The sequence below is a fragment of the Camelus bactrianus genome, chromosome 20 (genome assembly GCF_048773025.1).
Source record: "Camelus bactrianus isolate YW-2024 breed Bactrian camel chromosome 20, ASM4877302v1, whole genome shotgun sequence".
NCBI classification, from domain to species: Eukaryota; Metazoa; Chordata; class Mammalia; order Artiodactyla; family Camelidae; genus Camelus; species Camelus bactrianus.
In genome coordinates, this window is record NC_133558.1 from 22,587,194 (window position 1) to 22,609,800 (window position 22,607).

The 22,607-nt window shown below is 40.8% G+C and overlaps 1 protein-coding gene across 1 annotated transcript in view; it reads right to left on the reverse strand.

The window, feature by feature from the left end:
- Positions 1-22,607, reverse strand: part of TCP11 (t-complex 11) — a 132,202-nt gene that overhangs the window by 12,700 nt on the left and 96,895 nt on the right. Inside the window, exons 2-5 of the mRNA XM_074348544.1 lie at positions 11,086-11,253; positions 8,838-8,975; positions 6,076-6,172; positions 1,039-1,159 (exon numbers count right to left, since the gene is read on the reverse strand). Of these exons, the coding sequence (XP_074204645.1) occupies positions 1,039-1,159; positions 6,076-6,172; positions 8,838-8,975; positions 11,086-11,122 (393 nt within the window). The 5' untranslated portion in view covers positions 11,123-11,253. The remainder of the gene's footprint in view (positions 1-1,038; positions 1,160-6,075; positions 6,173-8,837; positions 8,976-11,085; positions 11,254-22,607) is intronic.

Sequence of the window (22,607 nt, forward strand, 5' to 3'; positions counted from 1 at the left end):
GGAAGTTCTCCAGTCTGCTAAGGTCTTACATAATGAAATGCAGTCCTCGGAGTGACCTCCCATCATCTTTGCCAGGTTCTATTGATTAAAGGCAAGTTACAGGTCTCATTTACACTCAAGGAGAGGGGATTATACGAGGGATCACTGGGGGTCACCTTAGGGTGTGTCTACCACACAATAGAAAGACAGTGCAAAAGGCAAGAGCTTTTCCTCCTGGTTCTGGAATGCGCCATGGCAGGCTCCCGTAGTCTGCATGGCTCTGCCAGCAGTTGGCTCCTACAGCCTGAGGGGCTTCTCGGGTGCTGGGCTCCTGCAGGCAGTGCCAGGCTCCGCAGCACAAGCGACTACTCCAGCACCCGGCTCCTGCAGTGCCCGGTGCTCAGCAGCACACGCAGGCCAGCAGCTTCCCCTGGCACAGCCGAGCCTTTCAAAGGAAGAACCGAATCCTTGGGTGTTGTAACTCAGCCCTAGTTGTACGGTGGATTCTCCTTAAATCGGATATTCCAGTAGAGTTTTGCTTCTTACTAATCCAAAGCCTTCATTTCTCCAATTCCTTGTTATAATAATTTTTATATTAAAAGTTCCTTGTTGAAATTACTGTGTGATAAATGAACTACTTATTATTTATAACTTAGATGACTGATTTCTTGAATATGTGTAAGCATATTTGACTGTCCTTTATGACTGGATTACCACATTCTGTTGATTCTTATTTTGTGGCTGGCTTTATTCTTTGATAACTACATTTAAAAAGCCAAAGTTCTAATCTGTTCTTAGAAATAATCAGTACATATATGTAAACTAAAAAAAGTGCCGTATATTGTATATATGTATTTACATGCAATATAATGTATGTATGCAGTCAAACCGTAATAATTTTACCTAATAAAACTGAAAAAGGAAAAAAAAAAGAAATTACTATGTGATTTCCATTTCTTGATTAGACTCTGATTTATGGACCATGTTCTGTTAGGGTTTGCTAGCCACTGACATTCCAGTAAGCTGAGGATGTCTACAAATGGAAAGTCGGTCACTTACCTCTTTAATTTCTTTTAGAAGTTCAAGAGCACAGCTGAAGTCTGGGGGAGCAGCTAATAGCTGCTCTTTCAGATGATCCCAAAAGGCATTGTGTATTGTCTCCTTGACTCTGCCTTCCAGACTGTAAGAGGGCCAAATGAACAATTACTTTTTTCTCTACTCAGAAACTACCATAAGGTCATTATCTCCTAAACCCCAAATAACATTTGATATGACAAAAAAAAAAAAAAAAAAACCAACATTACACTGACAGAGGAAAGCCAGGAGCTATGTCTGGATGTCAGCAGAGTTAACAAGCTGGGGCTAGACCTGGATGTCAGGGGCCCAAGCACTGCCTCTCAGAAGGGCTCAGCAGGTTCCAGAGCAGCCCTCCCCTTGCTAGGAAGAAAGCTGAGCAGAGGTCAGGCGGAACTTTAACACTGATTCTGCCTTTAGCCTAGAAAAGATGAGACTTAGTTTCCCTTTATGTATACATATGGCAATGAACTAAATGATCTTTCATTGTCTTGTAGATGTAAAATCTAGGAAAGGGATTTCCTTCTGTGATAACACCCGATTATCTGTAGATACTCCCAAATCAGCAGGTCTAAAACTGAATTCACCGTCTTCCTCTCCAAACCTGCTCCTCCAGTATTCCCAACCTCAGTGGCACTACCATGTGGCCAGTCACAGAAGTCAGAAACATCAGTCTTTTTTCCCCCTTAAAAAAAAAAGAGGTAGTAAAGGCAATTCAATTAAAAAGGACAGTCTTTTCAACAAATGGTGCTGGAACAACTGGACATCCACATGCAAAAAGATGAATCTAAATATAGGCCTTATAGCTTCCACAAATAGATCACAGACCTAAACGTAAAACATAAAACTCTAAAACTTCCAGAAGATAACAGGAGAAATCTAGGTGACCTTGGGCTTGGCAACAACATTTTAGATACAACACCAAAAGCAAGATCCATGAAAGAAAAAATTGGTAAGTTGGACTTCATTAAAATTAAAAACTGCTCTGTGAGAGACATTTAAAGAGAATGAGAAGACAAGCTACAATCTTTGCAAAACACACATCTGATAAAGGACTATATCAAAATATACAAAGAACTCTTAAAACTCAACAATAAGAAAACAACCCAATTTTAAAACAGGAAAAGATCTGAACCAAAGTAGAAATACAGATGACAAATAAGCATATGAAAATATGTTCAACCTCACATCTCATTAGGGAATTATAAATGAAAGTAACAATGAGGTACCACTACACCCTATTAGAATGGCCCAAATCCAAAACACTGACAACACCAAATGCTCACAAGGACATGGAGCCATAGGAACTGGTAGGAATGCTAAATGGTACAGCCACTCTGGAAGATGGCTTGGCAGTTTCTTACAAAATTAAACATACTCTTCCCATGCAATCCAACAATGGCACTCCTTGGTGTTTAAGTGAGGGAGCCAAAAACATGGCCACACAAAAATGTACACATGGACATTTATAGCAGCTTTATTCATAACTGCCAAAATTTGGAAGCAACCGAGATGTCATTCTGTAGGTGATGGATAAATATACTGTGGTGCATCGAGACAATGGAATATTATTCAGCACTAAAAAGAAATGAGCTAGCAAGCCCCTCAAACACATGGAAGAAACTTCAGTGCATATTGCTAAATGAAAGAAGCCAATCTGCAAAGGCTACATGCTGTATTATTCCAACTATAAGAAATTCTGAAAACCTATGAAGACAGTAAAAAGATCAGTGGTTGCCAAGGGCCTCAAGGGGAGGAAGGGAAGGGCAAATATGTAAAACACATGGGATTTTTAGGGCAGTGAAATTACTCTGTATGATACAGAAATGATGACTACATATCATTATAGATTTTCAAAACCCATAGAATACGTAACACAAAAATTGAACCCCAATGTAAACTTGAGTTAATAATATATTCATACTGGATCAATAGTAACAAATATACCATGCTAATATAAGATGTAGATAACAGGAAACTGCTGGAGAAGAGTAAGAAGGTGAGAACTCTCTGTATTTTCCATCATTTTTTGTAAAAATAAACTGTTCTAAAAATTGGTCTATTAATTTTTTAAGAAGCAATTTTTCTCTGAATGCTTATTTAAATGAGGTCTCCGACCTCTGCAGTTAGACTAATAAGAAGAAAAAGAATCATTTGAAAATTCCAAGGCTGCACCTAGTGACTGCCAAATACTCATTACTTTTCTTGAAATAAACGTACCCCCTTAAAAAAAATACAGTAGTTAAGGGGAGGGTACAGCTCAGCGGTAGAGCGCCTGCTTAGCATGCACGAGATGCTGGGTTCATTCCCAGTACCTCCGTACAGTAGTAATGCAAGCTCCTTATAAAACAAAAAACAAGCAATACAAAGAGGAATGAAAACAAAAATCAAAATTCCTCTCCCCACACACCAATATGAATCAGAGGTAACCAACTATAATCTATTCTATTGTGTACCAGATTGTACTTACAGCTTTCCTCCTCATCCTATTTATCCTATCCATCTTCCAAGTTCCATAAATTGTTTTTTTTTTAAATGTCTCTGGAATCCATCCCCTCCTACATTTTCTCTTACCTGAACTACTACAACAGGCCATTAACCGGCCCCTCTTCCTTTAATCTTGTCCCTTCTTAATCTGTTCTCCACCAATTCATTCAAAAATCAATTATTTTTCTAAGATACAATTCTTATCATGAGGTCATGCTCACTTAGAGTTCTCTAGGGCTTCCCGTCACCAGCAGCATAAATGGCTTATATGACTCTTCCTGATATTGCTCTGCCTCCTTTCCAATTGATCTTCTGCCTCAAATTACCTTGTGCTCAACCACACCAAGTTATTTGTTAAGCTCATACCATATTCTACGACCACTCTGCCTCCAACATGTTTCCTCTGCCAGGAGCATTCTTTCCCACCTAGACCACCTCTAAGACTCAAGTCTTCAGCAGGCAAATTCTTCCTCCGTAGATAAATCTTCTCTGATGCTTGGGCAGCTGAGAACTTTCATTAAACTCTATACACACAGCTATGTGTGAACTTATCAGTCATTTTCTGTTATTCAATGGTCTCTCCTACAAACAAGTGCCTTGTTTACTTATAGCTGTAGCTGTATCTATCCCCAGGATTCAGCATTTTGTCCACCACATACTAAGGACACAATAAATGCCTGATGAATGAATGCCCAAACGTGGGATTTCCCTTAGGAACCTACAATCGTAATTAACATCATCCTGAGCCCAAAGCAAACCAACTGCCAATAAAGAGTAACCTCAAACTCAATTTCAACATTTTTCTTGACATAAATTTTTTATTACCTTACTTGAAATAGTACTACCCAGCTGTGAGTAGTACTATTTCCTCTGCTTCATTTCTCCCTCTCTCATTTCCTCTACTCATTTGTTCTCCTGTCATATCTAAGCAGTGACAGACATGCTAGAAGGTCTGGGTTTTGGTGAAGACCTGTTCCCTGAGAACCTGTGCTTGGCATGGACATCTGCTAGCAAGGGCAAGTCAGAGCATAATGGGCAGCAACTTGTGACAACAAGCACTTTAGTAACTGAAGTTGACAAATCACAAGGAAACTGACTAGTCACAAGCTGCCATCACATATCCATCTATTGGTAGGAAAGTAGAATTATCTTAAAATGTAACATCTGATACTGAATATACCCACTTAACCGCCAGTAAACCAGCAGAGCTATACAAGTCATACTTACTGAATGGTTCTTATTTACTTATTGCAATGTCAATATAACTAAGAAGAATAAAAAATAAGGCTTGATGAGGGGGTGGGTACAGCTCAGTGGTAGAGTGTGTGCTTGACATGCATGAGGTCCCGGGTTCAATCCCTAGGACCTCCATTAAAAAAATAAATAAAAACAAAACCTAATTCTGCTCCCCCTCCAAAAAAATTTTTTTAAATAAGGCTTGATAGTCCCATGCCAGAGCAAACTGTGGCCCTAATCCATTGCCTGGCCTCTGCTCATAGGCTGCAGACACTGAAGCAGGTTACACAGCGAGGCAGGGGGTAGAACATTATTTATCAACAGGGTTCTGATCCTGATTCACAAATTAAGCTGATTTATGAGGTGAGAGAGAGTTAAAAACAATCAATCTTTTTATCTGTGCCTGTTTAATCTGTGATCACATAAAAGAGTTACTGATAGAAGCAATGAGGGAGGCAATGGATAAAACGACCCCAAAGATCTGTGATCCCTGGTATTCACACCCTGGTATAATCCTGTACCCTGGAGTGTGGTCTGGGTTTATGGATTCCTTTCCAGAAAACAAAATGTAGCAGAGGCCATGGATGTCACTTCTGAGATTAGGTAACAAAAAGGCTGGTTTCTGTCCTGGGCACAGTCTCAGTCTCTTATACATTTACTCCCTTGCTTTCTCACTCTGAATAAGGGAAGCCAGCAGCCAGGTTGTTGGTTGCCCTGTGGGGAGGCCCAGATGACAAGGAACCGGGGGAGTGGGGGGCCTGGCTCAGGCCAACAGTCAACAGACTGACTGCACCTCATGAGAGACCTTGAGCCAGAGGCACACAAAAACCATGCCCATACCCCTGACCCACAGAAACTGTGAGATAATGAACAGTTTTAGCCGCTAAGTGTGGGGGTGGTTTGTTATGCAGCAACAGATAACTACTATAGGCCAATTCCTCCACATCTGCCAGAGGAGATCTGAAATCTACCCTAAGTACTTTATTATTAATTGGGACCCCAAAGTGAACATCTTAACAATAAATAATTATCAAATATATCCCATTCTACTTGATTAAAAAAAAACAATTTAAATACTTGGGTTTATTCACTGGTTAAATAAAGTTTGCTTCTTGACCCTCTGATACTAATAAGTATTAACTTATTACTCTTCTGTTTAAAGTGCTGAGAGCTTTTATGGCTTATATTCAAACACTGATTGCGTTATTAAATAAAAATGCCTCAAATCTGGTCAGAAGCCCTTAGTGCTAAATATCTACACCAGAATGAATAAAAGGGGAAAATCAGAAGAGCCTGTACCTGCTTGGAGGCAAAACTTTTTCTTCCACGTGGAAATCATGATTCATCCCAATCTCACTGCTCAGCTTGGAAGCATCATTAACTGTATCTATCACACCTGTGACAAAGGAACGTATGGTGTATACCTGAAACCAGTATATGTCAATTATACCTCAACTGGAGGAAAAAAAAAAACAACTTACAGTGGATAACAGTGAACCCGCACCAGTCTGAACTTCTATTTTATTCAGAGATTCATTCTACTGTGTAGGAGCCACATTTAGATTCATCAAACTGATCTTACACAAACTCATTCAACCATCCCAGTCATTTTTGTTTTCTGAACTCTAGGCCCCATGATAGAACCTAGAGCAGCCCAGAATGGGGGTAAGGGAGGGCTAAGAAGATATTGCATTAAAAAAAAAAAGTGAAACCGATTAAAAACTCTTAAGTAAATAAAGCAGCAAAGAATAATTTATGATTTGAAAAAAATGGTTATCCAAGGGTATTGTGATTCCAATCTCCTCTTCCTGCCTCTGATGAAAGTTATATTCTCCGTACAGATGATCCTGAACAGTGTCAATGTAACTGGTCTTCTAAAGCAGTCGTTTCCAGAATTTAGGATTTCAGATTAGTAAAATTTCCAAAAAGATTTTGAGCAACTGACAACAACTTGCCAACTTTTTGTTATGCCAAGTATGGACAGTATGAAATAAGCAAATTTAAAAAATCCACTCTACCACAACCAAAATCATTTCATAAAAGAAAAGGTAGTTTAACCTCCAAAAAAGTAGAAAGGGAATATTGTCAGAATAAAGAGTAGTCCTTAAAACTGGATCAGTGTAGCTTTAGGAAAAACTCCCTGCAATACCTTTATTTTGTATCACTAAATATTGCTAAGAATTTTGTCACAAACCAGCACTAGCATTTGGGAACCACTGATCTAGGTTCTTAGTACAGACCTAGCTGATAGCATTCTCACATAATAGGCACAGATGGGGGTTATAATGATTACTTGGTGTATATATAAGGAAGCTGTACATAATAAATCATATTTTCTCACTGTCTTTCAGTGAAGCTTCATAATTTGTTCACAGCAAAGTATTTGGCTCCAAGATGTGGAGGGGATATAAATGAACTAAGATTGGCCATGAGTTGATAATTGTTGAAGCTGGGTGATGAGTAAATAGGGGTTCATTATACCAGTCTCTCTACTTTTGTATATGCTTAAGTTTTCCATAAGTAAAAAGATTTTAAAATGTAAAAAGGAAAAATAAAATTATTGCAGAAAAGAGGTTTCATAGGAGAATGCCTCTATTCTTAAAAGATACATGAAGTATTTAGAGGTAAAGTTATGACTGTAAACTTTAAGAAATACGTACGTATAATAGAAGGAGAGAAAAAACAAAATAACAGAACATTAGCAATGTGGGTTTTTTTTTTTTTTTTTAACTTTTCAACAGATTTGAAATATTTCAAAATAAAAGAGGAAAAGGCGACTGTAAAATTTACCAAAAAGCCAGAGTCTCTCCTTAGGTAAACATTAAAGTGAATTACATCTTAAGTGGACAGGAAGTTCCTTTTATTTTTGAAGCCTCTCTGAAGTCTTCAGTTTCAACCAAAATGGCAAAACAGTTAAATACATAAATAGATTTATTGCTAACTCACTAATGCAACATCAGAACTAAGAGAAAATCTTCAAAGGAAGATTGAGCTGCTTGTAGCTGCTTACTGAAGGACTGAGGGAAATATTATACACAGAAACACTTTCCAACTACAACAAATCAAAGCTCATGGCCTGCTTTGACAAGACTGTTCTGTTGCTCAAAAGTACCACAGCACTTTGCAATGCCTATAGCTATAAAATTCAGGAACGAGGAAGGCTCAAAGGGAAATGAGAGGTAAAAAGTAACTAAAGTAGATTTTAAAAATCCAGATCCCAAGGACAAAGAAATTTTCAAGATAATTTGGTAAGTAACTTAACCAAGTCAACCTAATATGTACCGTTTCAAACTTTTTCTAGAAGAGGAATTTGGTTTTTCAGGTTACAGAGTTATGTTACCTATGGATTCATTTAAATAACCTCAAGAACTTAAATAGCTTGGGATTGTTTTGTTTTGTTTTACCAAAAAAGTGACTTTCACCCCACATCAGGTTCTATCTTATTAAGTACTATCGGGATTCCAAAGCACCCAACTTGCCGCTTTTCGTTAGCCAGCAGCGACCCCATGTGGCTACAAGAGAAAAAAATTTGATTCGGTTCTAGCAAGGTCTCCAACTAATTTTGCCCGTTTCAATCTTCGAGAATTTAACTCAGGTTGTAGTAGGTGGACAGGCCTTCAGACTGATGGCTGTTTAAATTATCTGGAGATCATTATAAGAGAAATGCAAGATGACTCCCAGTGAGATTCAGACCCAAAGTGTGGAAAACACAGTATGCCGCAATAGGATGGCCACCTGGGATCATTTTGGTTCTTTAAAATCTACCCCAGGTGTCTGCCATTTGCCACCTACAAATTTAAAATAAAAGAATACAAAGACGGCTCTGAACTAACTCAGCCTCAAATCTTGTCAGATTCAAGTAACTACCTTCACTTCTTTAACAAGATTTTCTGGTCAATAGGGGAAATGGGGCCTGAAAGTAGAAACTGGGGTGGGGGCAGATATGGTGAAGGGCAAACAAACCAAAAGGAGGAGAGACAAGTGCGGGACCGCGGGCTCCTTCCCACCTGACCCCACACCAAGCACCCCCGAGGGCCGGGGGCCCGCGGGGCTTGACCTACAGGAAGGGTGGTCCTCGGGGCTGCTCTTGTCTTCCTGCGTCGGTCCTGAGGTTTCGGGCTTACATGGCCGGCTCTCTGCAACGCCAGGCTCCTTCAGGGGCACATCTTCCTCCACGCCTGGCATTTTGCTGATGAAATCTGGGTTGGGGAGAGATGGGGCGTTGTGGGCGGCGAGGAAGGAGGTTCTCCAACGACCAAGGGGGGTCTGGGGCCTGGCCGGCAGCGCCCGACCTGGTCAAGCCAAGAGAAGGGTGGGCAGCTTTAAGGTCTCTCAGGGGACGCTCAGGGGCAGAGGAGCCTGGAGGAGCGGGGATGGGGAAGCGCAGGGAAGCTCAACCAGGAAACTGAGGCCAGAAGGGTTGTCCCCGTGCCCGAAACTTCCGCCCCAAGCCAGCAGGGCTCCGGCCAGTGGGGCCCCGTAGCCTCTCACCTCCTCAGCGGCGGCCCTCAGCCACTCTGGAGTCGGCTGGGCGGCCTCGCACCTGGAGGCTCGGGCTGTACCACCGCGGCGGGGCGGCAGGGGGCGACGGCCTAGCGGGGCCAGGGCGGCAGCGCAGAGGAGAGGGGCGGACCCCACGCGCACACCCGCCCGCTGCGCCAAGATAGTAGACTCCGGGATTTGAACACAAACCACCGCTCATCTCCTGGGCAACAGGATTGGGCCCACCTGGGGCAGAAGCGGAGGGCTCGTGCCTCGGTCCTCGAGGGCTCGAAGTTTTCAGGACCTCTGGTTACCTGGTCCCTGGGGCCCCTCTCTGCCTGACATCTTCCACCCTCCACGAAAAGGATCACCTGGATCTACTTAGGAAGAGATGAAACACTGTGTTTTCTTAATTTTCAGCCTGTTCATGATGCCCAAGAAACAACCACACCAAGGCGGGTGGTTTCCTAAGCACATTGTGAGAGGAGCGCCCTTCTCCCATTCTACAGGTGTGGATACTGAGAAGTCGTGCCAGGTGCTGGTCAGAGCAGGCATGGGGGCTGGGAGGCAGTGTGGGATCATCCCACTGAATTCCTGGCCTGAGGCTTGTCTGTGACTTGGGAGCTGATCCCTGAGCTCCAGGCCCTAGGTCCGGTGGCTTTTCTTAGTTCCTGGTCTGCTCTGTTGCCCCTGGAGTGATATGAGGAACTGGAGTGACACCCCCTTCTCCCCTCTCATCCCTGCACTTTGGGGGGAAAAATGAAAAGGAAGTTTCCACTCCACACTCTCCCATCCTTCTTTATTACTCTGACTTGATTTCTTACCACAAAAGCTTACTTAAAAAAAATTTTTAAATGAAATAAAAGATGAAAAAATACTGCCTGTGAGAAACCAAGTTCTCATTATAACCTTTCCCTTGTTAGTGTGGAATGTGGATTTTTCTAGCACAACTCCTGCATTTTGAAGGGGAAAATTATGAAGTCCAAAAACATTTCTGCTTAAGAAAAGCCACTTCACTCTGAGGCCCAGGCAGATATGAGGGGAATGGCCTAGCAGAGTTACTGTTTAGCCAGAGAGTATCTTAAACCAATACATACTAAACCTGACCCTTCCTCCTCATCACCCTTTCCTGGTATTTCCCTCAGGGACATCAACCATGAAGCGGGCTGGCCTACACCCCAAAGCCCAGAGATGGGGGAGGAGGTTGTATGACTTCAGCAAAGCATTCAATGAAAATATGATTCTTCATTATTATATCGGGTGATATTTAGGTTGGCTTGTTGATTTCTCTTTAAAAAAAAACAAAACAAAACTTTTCAGAATTCTGTTTGGGCATTTGTATTTCTGGGAGAGTTTCCAGAATGACATCGGTTTATTTTCCCACCAAAGTGGCATTGCCATGAAACTCTCCCTGCTAACGCATGACATTACTCCAGCAGTTCATTGTTCTGTATTACACAGCCACTTTAAGTGTTGTCTTCTAACCTGAATTCTCTGGAAGGGGCAATAGGAAGAAATAGTGGTGTGGGAGAACATGGAGGGAAAGAGGAGACTGAGACCAGAAGGGGAGGAAAGGATGGGGGTGGGAGAGAAAGACAGAATTAGAGTTTTCTCAGGGTCAGCCTGGGGACAGCATTTCATGATCTTATCTTTAATAGTTATTAGAACCAACTAGGCAAAAGTTAGAGGTTGAGGAGAATAGAAAGATGATGTGAGAGATAAACTCTCCTTCCCTTTGGGATCTTAGTTAATAATAACTGATTTTTGTTTAATGATCTACAGAATGCTTTTACATTGCAAATCCATATGCTTTGCACACAATCCTACCTGTTGAGTAGGCAAGGCAGGTGTTCTGTTGGACCATTTAATAGATGAGCAGACTGGGGATCAGAGAGATTTCACGGAGTTTCCAAGAGTCATGTGGCAAGCAGGTCTTGACTCGATCAGATATACATTTTCTTAATTCATGCCACCTCCCTGACTCTGGCGGAGAAGCTGTATAAACAAGAAAATATAACTAACATATAATGGTATAGTAAGTCCCAGAATGGAGTACAAAAAAGGATTTTTTTGTACTGGAGGTTGGAGAAAGGGTGAGAGATCTTCCAAATGTTTGGATCCGTTCAAACCCAGCCATGAGGCAGAATCTTAAGCCAGATTGTGCAACTGATTTGGTCTTTGGAAATGAGTTCAGCCTGGCTCCCCATCAACCTTCAGGATCCCTTTATACTCTCCTAATGGGTGAAATTGGATTTTCCACATATATCCATTTTTTGGCGGGAGTGCCCCTCCTGAGTAACTTAACACTTTTACCCTATTAAAGTGCAAATATTTCAAAAGACCCGAAAGGCGAGTATTTCTCAAACAACCCAAGGACAGAAGTAGAAGTCCTGTTTCCTCTCACATCTCAGTGTGCCCAAAGCGGTCCAGCCCAGAGCTTCCCTTTTAAACTAAGATGTCATATGTTTGCTTTAATACTGAAATCTGTTTGCTCTCCTCACATCTTTGAGTAGAATTCTTGTTCCAGAAGGAAGAGCTTCCTATACTTGCTAGCACACCCCTCTGTATCCCTGTGCCCCACGGGTGCATATACCCGGTTGAGAAGCAGTCTAAGGGAATTTCAAGCCTGCAGCTAGAATTTTCCTAGTTCTCAACCACTTCCCCACACATGTGCACTTTAACCCAAGCCCAATAATATGATCTGTTCTCATTTGTTACATACTATCCTGGGTATGCTACCCCACAAGAACAAATTATACAGAAAGTCAATCCACCACGAAGACATTCTGAAAGAGGGCTGGATACAGAGAAGGATGGAAAAGAACTCCTAGGTGGCTGTCTGTGAGAGGCACAGAACCACAGAAATTAAGAGGAATCCTGAATACAGATCTGCCAGCTAAAACAAAACAAAATAACAAAAATGAAAACCAACTCATTTTACGAAGAACCATCTTAGGCTCAGGGAGGTTCAATGACTTGGCTAACGTCACCATCAGTTTACAGAAAATTCAGGACTAGAACTCATACCGCAGCCCATTCACTCCATAGTATATAGAGCTAAGCAAAAGTCAAAGCTAATACTGTAAATAAATATTTACATTTCCGAAAGAAAAATGTAAATGATAGGCCACAGAATGGAAAAAGTAAGAGATGAAGTTACATAGAGGCCAAGACTGCAAGTAGAGTAGAGTATACTGAAGATAAACAGTCAACTAAAGCGGTAGGGACGCGTAAACACAGGGTGGGACATTTAAATGGAACCATTTGGAGTCGTGTAAACTGGGATTGACTTCATTATAGCCTCCCTTATGGTACAGAACCGCACATCCAAACTATTTGCTTTAGTCTTTTGACAAATGTGTTTTCTTCACAGAACCCAGGAGGAGTGTGAGAAGAGTTGAGGTGACCTGGGGGCAGTCTGGACGAGGCCCTTTGAAGCTCAAAGTACAACGTAATGGGTGGGGAAACCATCCCTAATGTTTTCAGGAAAGGGGGCTCAAAGAAAAGACGAAGAAGACGCTGGCACAGCGTTGACTGCCTACTTCTCCAGCCCTGCGCCTTTCTGCTGTGGGGTCTTTGCTGGTACTGTCCTTTCCATCTGGGATGCTACTCCTTCCTCTAACCCCGTCCACCTCACTGTCATTCTTCAGGTCAAGCTTACAAGGCGTAACTTCCTTACAGAACCTTCCACAGCCTTCTGCCAGCTTCTCCCAACACCCTGTGCTTTTTCTTCAGAGCAGTCACTGCAGTTTGCAGTTATACGTTTGTTTGCATGATTAACCTTTACTGAATGTTTAACTCCACTGAGAGACTCTGAGGTTTCTGAGAGCAGGAAATGTATGCACTTCATTCACATGGTAGGTGCCCCGTCAATCATTGTCGAAGGAACAAACAGGCACAAATCGGGGGGGGGGGGGATGTTGAGCAGTGTTGGGGGGTCAGGCGGAGTGTCTCTCTGGGCCCAGTTTCGGGTACCAGTGTCTTTCTCTTTGTCTCATAGACATGTTTCCTCTCTTTCTGTCTCTCCTCTGCCCTTAGCTTCCTGCGAGTATTTTAAACCAGCAAAGACAACCTCTGAGAGAGCAGAGAGGACGTTAAGGGTCCTGCGGGGGGGGGGGGTCCCCTTGACCCAGAAGGTGGCAGTAGGGGGCAGTGGCACCCTGGGAGTAGCAGAGGCAGGCTTCTGGTGAGAGAGAGGTAGGCTCTCTCTCTGTAGAGCAAGCCAGGGTCAGCAGCAGCCCAAAGCCACAAAAACTGACTTTAAAAGTCCTCCTAAGAGCTGCATCTTTCGATCCCCCAAAACAATCGTGCCTTGTGCCCCAGGACACGGCGCGAGTTACACACTTAAAGCAGTTTCCACAGAACCGCATTCAGTTGGTTTTAAACTCTGGGGAAAGCTGGCAGCCTCTTTGTGGGTTTTTTTTAAAAACTAGTTAGAGGGACAATTAAACCTTTATGGGTCCCAGAATGTACCTATGCAGACATAAATAAGGATCATTCTTCATCACCGGAGAGAATCCGCTTTCTGGCAACAGATATATTTCTCTGCCACCACAGGACAGAGTTGAGCTCACGTCTGAGGGCCTTTTTGATTAGGGCAGGTGATGGGGGTCAGCCTGAGCAGGGTTAGAACTTCGACCCTAAGTTCTCAAAATGGACACATCATGGGCCTTGAGCTTAACTGGTCTTAAATAAATCACAAACTCCCAAAGCCTTTCCAGAAAGACGCCAGGATTTTAAGCCAAGAACACTCATCTTGTTTCCTCCTTGTGTTAATTTGGGCCAAAATGGTCCATTTGTCAAAGAGTCCTAACTTCTTTATTCCCACTCTTACAACACAATACAATGCATTCACATATTTACAGTGCAATGTCCTTGAATGGTCAGGATGATTTTTTTTTTAATTTAATAATATTAAATGCACCAGGGGGCTCTCTTCTTAAAGGAACCTTTGAGTAAACTCTTTTGTTAAATGAATCAGTCTTTTGTAAGGCAAATCATCTGCCACCAATTTGTTCTTCAAATCTGAGATTTCACAGAAGAGATTTTCTTAAACCAGGCCCACTTTAGATGGTGGCCTGTGCATTTTCTTTTATTTTTCTGACTGGTAAAGACAAGGTTTTCCTGAATAGACATTATTGGGTAGAGATGAAGGAATCTCAAACACTTGAGACACAAATCAGTTTCAATCATTTCTGTCATCCATAATTCTCTACAATCACCAGCCTAAAGCAAAGTATAATGATCTCCTGACAAAGAATCCAGCTGCACAGATTTGAGGGCCAGTCTATTTGAAGTCAGTTTCAAAAGAAATGCAGAGAACAAGGTTTTGTTTTGTTTTTTTAAGTTATTGCAGTTTTTTTTTATTGTGGTAGAAGACATAGAGTAATATTTATCATTTTAACTGTTTGTTGAATGTACAATTCAATGGCTTCAAATAAATTAAATTCAGACTGTTGTGTAACCTTCACCATTATCTATACCCCAAACCTTTCATCATCCCCAAGAAAAACTCCATGCTCATTAAACAGTAACTCCCCCTCCTCTCCTCCAACTCCCCCTCCCTCAGCTCATGGTAACCTCTATTCTACTATCTGTCTCTATGAACAGAGAACAGTTTTAAACTCCAGCTTTACTTTGGGACTTTTTTTCTTCCCATGGCATGGTGGGAGAACAGGGAAATTGTGGCCATCCCCTTTCACCTTGTGGACTCTTCTCAGTGCTCCCTTCCCCCTCCCCTGTCCTCCACTGACATATCTAAGAGATGAAGCCGAAGCTCATTTGAACAGTTTAAACTTGCAGAGGGGCTGCAGCCCCCGACAGGAACAAAAGGAGGTCACTGGGTCTGGGTCTCTGTTACCAGCTCAGGAATGGCAAGAATCTTCTGACTTCAGTAGTCTGAGGAAGTAGGAACATGAGGAGCGAGATGGCTGTTTTGGTGTCTGAATCCCGCATGGAGCCTGCATGTGACCCACATTAGCGTCCCCACCCCCAACCCTGTCAGCAGCAGAGTTAGTACCTGAGACCTTTCCGGGCTCAGAGACATGGGAATGCAAGAAGAGACTGGAGGGCTCCCTTGGCAACCCTCACATTCCACGCTACAGAATTTCTCACATTGAAAAACACTGGCTCAACCGCTCATCACTCCTGCACACTTTATATCTCTTGTACCCATTTGCAGCCTACAGAGGCACACTCAGAATGCCTCACATCCTTCACTTTGGGTTTTACTTTGCTCACAATACTTGCATAGTCTCAAAAGAGCTAGCCCCCCACCTCTGCCCTCCCCTCTTCCCCAGTGCACGATTCAGGATAACAGGAGACTGGGCTTATGAAATCTGATTTTCAGTAGTTTCAGGAACTACTTAGAGCCCCCTAGCCTTGCCTCCCCAAGCCTGAGACTGTGAGCCTGCCAGGGGCCCTTAGGATGACTGGGGAGAAGTGGTTCTATGGCACAGAGAACAGTGAGCCATGGAGCAGTGAAAGGGGAGGCCTGAATTCCTTCTGCCGCCCAAGTGCTGGTGACCCTGGGCAAGTCACCTTACAGCTCTGGGCTCATTCTTCTTAAGCTGGGTGAAGTGCCCCCCAGCTATGAGAATTTGTGGGAAGTGGGAGAAAGCAAGGCTTTCTGATATCTGGAATTCTTGAAACGTGAAATAAAGCTCTTTGTTTCCCACAGGTGCTGATATTAATTGAAAGAATGACTCCAGGGAGGTGGAGGAGGAAATTCGGGGAAAGAAGAGAATGGATGGGTGCAATTTAGGTGTATTTTAAGAGTTTGAGAATGAAGTTTGGTTGAATCTTTGTGAGAAAATATTCAGCATGCAGATGGAAACAGCAGCTGGAATGAAGGAGAGAGACTGAGACAGACTGACAAGAACGGTGTCAGGAGTCATGACTGATAGATGAAATAGTAAGAACAACACCAGACAACACATATCAAGTTCTTACCATGTGCCAAGACCTCAGGGAACCCTTCACATAGACGTCCATCACTCTCACAACAACCCTAAGACAAAGATGTTTTTACAGCCACTTTACAGATGAGGAGAACTTCAGTATCCTGCCCAGGGTCACACAGTAAATAAATGGTAAGACAGGGATTTGAACCCAGGGAGTCTGACCTCACAGCCCTTGACCAGTCTTTCTCATCACCTCCTGATAAGTGGAGGTGCTGGGGCATACAAGAAAAGCAATGCAGGTGGAGGACAGACAAATACCTGTACATACTACTTCTACTCTTGATCAACTGTGACCTAAAATCGGATTTTGAGATGAAGATGCAGGTCAGAAACAAACAGAACTATCCAGGTGTACCTAGTATGTTGTCAAATAGAGTGGCTCTGCACATGTGAATAATAATATTGAGCACTCACTATGTGTCAGGCAATACACTAAGGAGCGTCACATATATTATCTAATTTAGTCCTCTCACAAATCCCACAAAGAAGGTATTATAGTGTCCATTTTACAGGAAAGGAAACTGAGGCTCCAAGAGCCTAAGGGACTTATCCAGCTAGTAGGTCTCAGAGCCCAGAACTCATAGCCAAGCTCTGTGCTTCCAGAGCCAGCTCTAGAGTTGCCTCCTCAGAGCAGTCTTTACCAACTGTCCCTCAAGAGTCGTATTGTGAAACCTCTGAACATATCTGGTATGTTTTGTGTAAGGTTATTCTCTTGAATTAGTTTATAGTTGAAACTAGTATTCGAAGTCAATGCTTCTGAAAGTTGCTAAAGGATGATCAGCTGCCTTGAACCAATGCTTAAATTTTCTAAGTGAATATTCAAGTTAATATAGCCCAGCTAGAATAAAGCAGGGCACCTAGTTTTTGGTCTGCAAGACATGCACAGCTCATTCCTACTACAGCCAGTTGCATGAAGAAGCCTAATTGGTCTAAGGGGAATCCCATCTCCGTTACAGCGACTGGTTCAGAGACAGCACGTGACACAAATCCGGCAAATGAGGCACAAGGAGGGGTCAGCTGGAGGCTTCTGGCAACGTTCTTCCTCAGTCTAGTTCATCACACTCCTTTCAGGAAGAGTCTTTCTCCTGAATTTTGACTTTGTCTTCCCAGGTGGAAGGCTGGCAAGTGTCCATCTTAATGCCAGCCTCACTACACAGTCTCAGGGAACCCCTGAAACCCAGCCTCCTGCCTAAGATTCCCAAGCATCGAGCCAATACATTCCTTATCGTTTAAGCCTGCTCGCCTTGGGATGCTTGCAGCTCTCAACTCCAATACAAGCAACATGAAGGCATAAACCATGTCTGTCTCCTTCACTGCTGTGTCCCGAGCCCCGACTATAGAATTAAGCAGGAGAGAGAACTCATTATATAGTTGAATGAGTGAGAGAACCGAGAGAACCAATGAATGAACCTAACATCATAGGCTCAGAAGATAATACAGCTGGCAAAAAGTTTTAAAATTGTATAATCCAAGTCTCCTCTCTTTTACTCTATGGAGAGGAAAGAAGCAAGGGTTGCCGTAGTTAGAAAGGTTAATAGTTGGCCCTCTAATTAGGGCAGAGACCTCCTAGCACCCCCAGCGAGGATTTTCAGACTCCGCGAGGCAAGCATCCCAGAGGGGCTTTGATGTCACATCCAGTCTAAGTTGGAGAACCAGACACCAGGAAAGACTAGGCCCCCAGGCTAAATAAAACTTCATCAGATGATGATAGAAATGAGGACTCTGTTTTTTAAAAAATACAAATTTTATATTAAGAATTTTTTAAGTACAAAATACCTTTGAATGTTAATGTTTAATGTTGGCTGTTTTTCCTGAACACATTAAAGGAAATACATGGTTATAACTCTGTGGGCCTTTAGCATGAAGAGCTCCATCTGTATCCTTCTTTGGATAAAGGGCTGAAACTACCCACAGCTTCCTTTGCTGGGGACACACCTCTCTAAAAATCCAAAACTGCAAAATGAAAGATAGGAAGCATTGGAAGACTTCAAAATTCCCTTACATTGCATTCAAGAATTGTGTATACTTTTTACAAAATATTTTATTTCCTTTAAAATAAACTTTATTGAGGTATAATTTTCATGAATAAAATTCACCAATTTTAAGCATACATTCTTATGAGTTTTGACAAATATACGTACCAAGTAACCACCACCACAGTCAAACAGAATATGCTTCCCTCACACCCAAAAGTTCCCTTGTGCCCATTTGCAGTCAATGCCCATCTCCTTGTCCCAGGCCCCAGGCAACCAGGGGTCTGCTCTCTCTCATTATAGCTTATTTTCACCTGTTCTAAAACTTCATGTGAATGGAGTTATACAATATATAGTTGTATTAGTCAGCTAGGGCTGCCATAAAATACCACAGACTGGGAGGCTTAAACAACAGAAGCTTATTTTCTCACAGTTCTAGAGGCTGGAAGACCAAGGTCAAGGTGTCCACAGGTTTGGTTTCTCCTGAGCCCTCTCTCTTTGACGTGTGGGCGACCACCTTCTCTCTGTGTCCCTACACGGCCTTTCTCTGTGTGGGCGCATCCCTGGTGTCTCTTCCTTTTTATTACAAGGACACCAGTCCTAATGGATTAGGGCCCCACCACCTTTATGACCTCATTTAACCTTAATTACCTCTTTAAAGGCCCTGTCTGCAAATAAAGTCACATTGGTTAGAGCCTCAACGTACGAACTTGGGGACACAATTCAGTCCATTACAGAAGTCTTATGTGTATAACTTCTATGACTCAGCATAATGTCTGTGTGATTCATCCATTCTGTGGCATTTATCAGTAGTTTTTTCCTTTTTATTGCCGAGTATTAGTCCATTCTATGAATATACCCCAGTTTGTTTATCCATTTATCTATTGATAGATATTTGGCGTATTTCTAGTTTGGAATTTTATGAACAAAGCTCCTATAAATATTCTAATATGTCTTTTTGTGGACATATGTTTTCATTTCTCCTGGGTAAATACCTAGGAATGGAGTTGCTGGATTATATGGTAAGTATGTTTAATTTTATAAGAAACCGCCAAACATTTCTCCAAAGTGGTCTCATTTTATATATCCACCAGCAGCGTACAGAAGTTTCAGTTGTTCCACATTCTTACCAACACTTGGTATTGTCAATCTTTTTTTTTTTCTTTAAGCCATTCTGGTAAGGGTGTAGTAGTTTTTCACCGTGGTTTAATTTGCCTCTCCTTGATGACTAAATAATGTTGAGCATCTCTTCTTGTGCTTGTTTGTCACCCAGATGCCTCCTTTGATGAAGTGTCTTTCAAATCTCTTGCTCATTTTAAAAACTGAATTGCTTTATTATTATTGAGCTGTAAGAGTTCTTTGCATATTCTGATCATTTATCAGCTATACGTTTTGCAAATATTTTTCTCTGTGACTTTTCATTCTCTTAATAGTGTCTAATAAAGCAGAGATTTTTTTTCCTTTTGATTGTCTGATTTATCAATATTTCTTTATGGATTACGCTTCTGCTGTCATGTTGTCTTGAATTTTAAAAGTTTTACTTCTTCCTTTCCAGTATGGATGCCTATTTTTTTCTTGCCTTATTGCACCAGCTAAAACCTTTCGTACAATGTTGGATAAAGTGGTGGGAGCAGGTAACCCTTACCTTGCTCCTCATCTTAGAGGAAAAGCGTTCAATCTCACCATTAAGTATGTTAGCTATAGGTTTTTCACAGATGCTATTCATCAGGCTGAGGAACTTCCCTTCTACTACTAGTTTGCTTGGAGTTTTTAACCAGGAAAGGATGTTGTCATATTGCCAAAATTGTTTTATGCATCTATTGAGATGATCATACAGTTTTTCTTTCTTACTTTGTTAGTATTGTGAATTATACCAATGTTAATTCAAACTTGCCTCTCTGGAATAAATCCCATTTAGTCATGATGCACTCTGTCTTTTCATACACTGATTTTTTATTTGCTAAAATTTTGTTTGGAAATTTTTCATCTATGTTCATGAGGGCTATTGGTCTGTAGTTTTCTTTTCTTATAAATTTGTTTATCTGGTTTTAGTATCAGGGTAATACTGGCCTCAGAATGAATTGGGAAGTTTTTCTCTTCTTCAGTTTTCTGAGTTTGTATATAATTGTTTTTTTTTTTTTTTCTCTCTCCTTTAAATATTTGCAGAATTTACCAGTGAACCCATCTAGGCCTGGAGTTTTCTTTGGGGGAGGTTTTAAGCTACAAATCCAATTTCTTTAACAGATACTGGGCTATTCAGGTTACCACTTCTTATTGAGTGAGTTTTGATAGTTTGTCCATAGGAATTTATCCATTGCATCTAAGTTATCTAATGTCATTTATTGTTCACTGTTGACATCAGCAAAGTTGTTTGTCATATCCCATTATTGTCCTTTTTTACCTGTAAAATTTGTAGTGAGGTCACCTCTCCATTACTGATATTGTTAATTTATGTCTCCTCTCTTTTCCTGTGGCTAAAGGTTTATCAATAATATTGATTTTCTCAAAGAACGACCTTTTGGCTTCATTGATTTTCTTTATTGTTTTTCTGTTTTCCATTTCATTAATTTCTGCTCTGATCTTTACTCTTCCCTTTCTTCTGCTTACTTTGGGTTTCATTTGCTCTTCTTTTTCTAGTTCCTTATGGTGGAAGCTGAGATTATATTTATTTGGGACCTTTTAAGTACTAATTTAGTAGTAGCCCACAAATTTTGGTATGTTGAGTTTTCATTTCATTCCATTCAGAATACATTCTATTTTCCCTTTTGTATTTTTCATTTGACCCATGGGTTATTTAGAAGTATGTTATCTAGTTTCCAAATATTTGGAGATTTTCCAAGAATCGTTCTGTTTTTGACCTAATTTAATTCCATTGTGATGAGAAGACATATTTTTTATGGCTTGAATCTTTTAAAATTAATTGAGACTTACTCTGTTGTCCAGAATATGGCCTGTTTGGGTATGTACATTTGAAAAGAATGTGCATTCTGCTGTTGTTGGATGGCGTGTTCTGTAAATGTCAATCAGGTCAAGTTGACTGATGGTGTTCGTCTTCTATACCCTTGATTATTTTCTGCCTACTTGTATATCAATTATTAAGAGAGAGCACTGAAATCTCCTATTTCTCCTTGCAGTTCTAACAGTTTTTGCTTCACATATTTTGAAACTCTGTTATCAGGTATGTAAACTTTTAAAATTAACTCATCTTGATGAGTTGCCTGCTTTATGATTATAAAATGATCTTTACACCTGGCAACATTCTTTGCTCTGAAATTTACTTTGTCTGATGTTAATATAACCACTACGTTTCTCTTTTGTTTTCTTTTTCTCACAACTACTTTTAATCTAATAATATATCAGACATCTTTCCAAGTCATAGACATCTTTTTTGAGATATAATTGACACATAACATTATATTAGTTTCAGGTGTACAACATATTGATTTGATATACATATATATTGCAAAATGATCACCACAATAAGTCTAGGTAACATCCATTACCACACATAGTTACAAATTTTCTTTCTTGTGATAAGAACTTTAAAGATTGACTCTCTTAGCAACTTTCCAATATGCAGTATTATTCATTGTGGTCACCATGATGTACATCACAACACCAGGTCCATCTTTCTTTTGATTAGTGTTAGCATGGTCTATCTTTTTCCACTCTTTTACTTTCTGAGACATCTGCGTCTTTAAAGTGTGTTTCTTATATGTACCATATAATTTGGTCTTCCTTTTTTATCCAATCTAACAATATCTGCTATTTAATTAGAGCATTTAGACCATTTACTTTTTTTTTTTAACCTCAAAGAAATATGTGAATATTTTGGTTTGGTTTTAATTGTGATAAAATATACATAACATAAAAATTACCATCTTAACCAATTTAAGTATACAGTTTAGTAGCGTTAAGTATATTCACATTGTTGTGCAAACTATCTCCAGGAATTTCTCACCTTGCAAAACTGAAACTCTATACCCATAAAAAATAACTACTCATTTCCCCCTCCCCAATCCCCTGGCAACCACAATTCTACTTTGTTTCTTTTCTTTTCTTTTCTTTTTTTTTTTGTGTGTGTATATATATATATATATACACACATATATATATACACACACATATATATATATATATATATTTTTTTTTTTTTTACTGAAGTATAGTCAGTTAACAATTTTGTGTCAATTTCTGGTGTACAGCATAAAGCTTCAGTCATATATGAACATACGTATATTCATTTTCATATCCTTTTTCACCTTAAGTTACTATAAGATATTGAATATAGTTCCCTGTGCTATACAGTATGAACTTGTTTATCTTACTTTCTATTTCTATGAGTTTGGCTACTCTAGTTCCCTCATATAAGTGAAATCATACAGTATAGACCATTTACTTTTAATGTGATTAT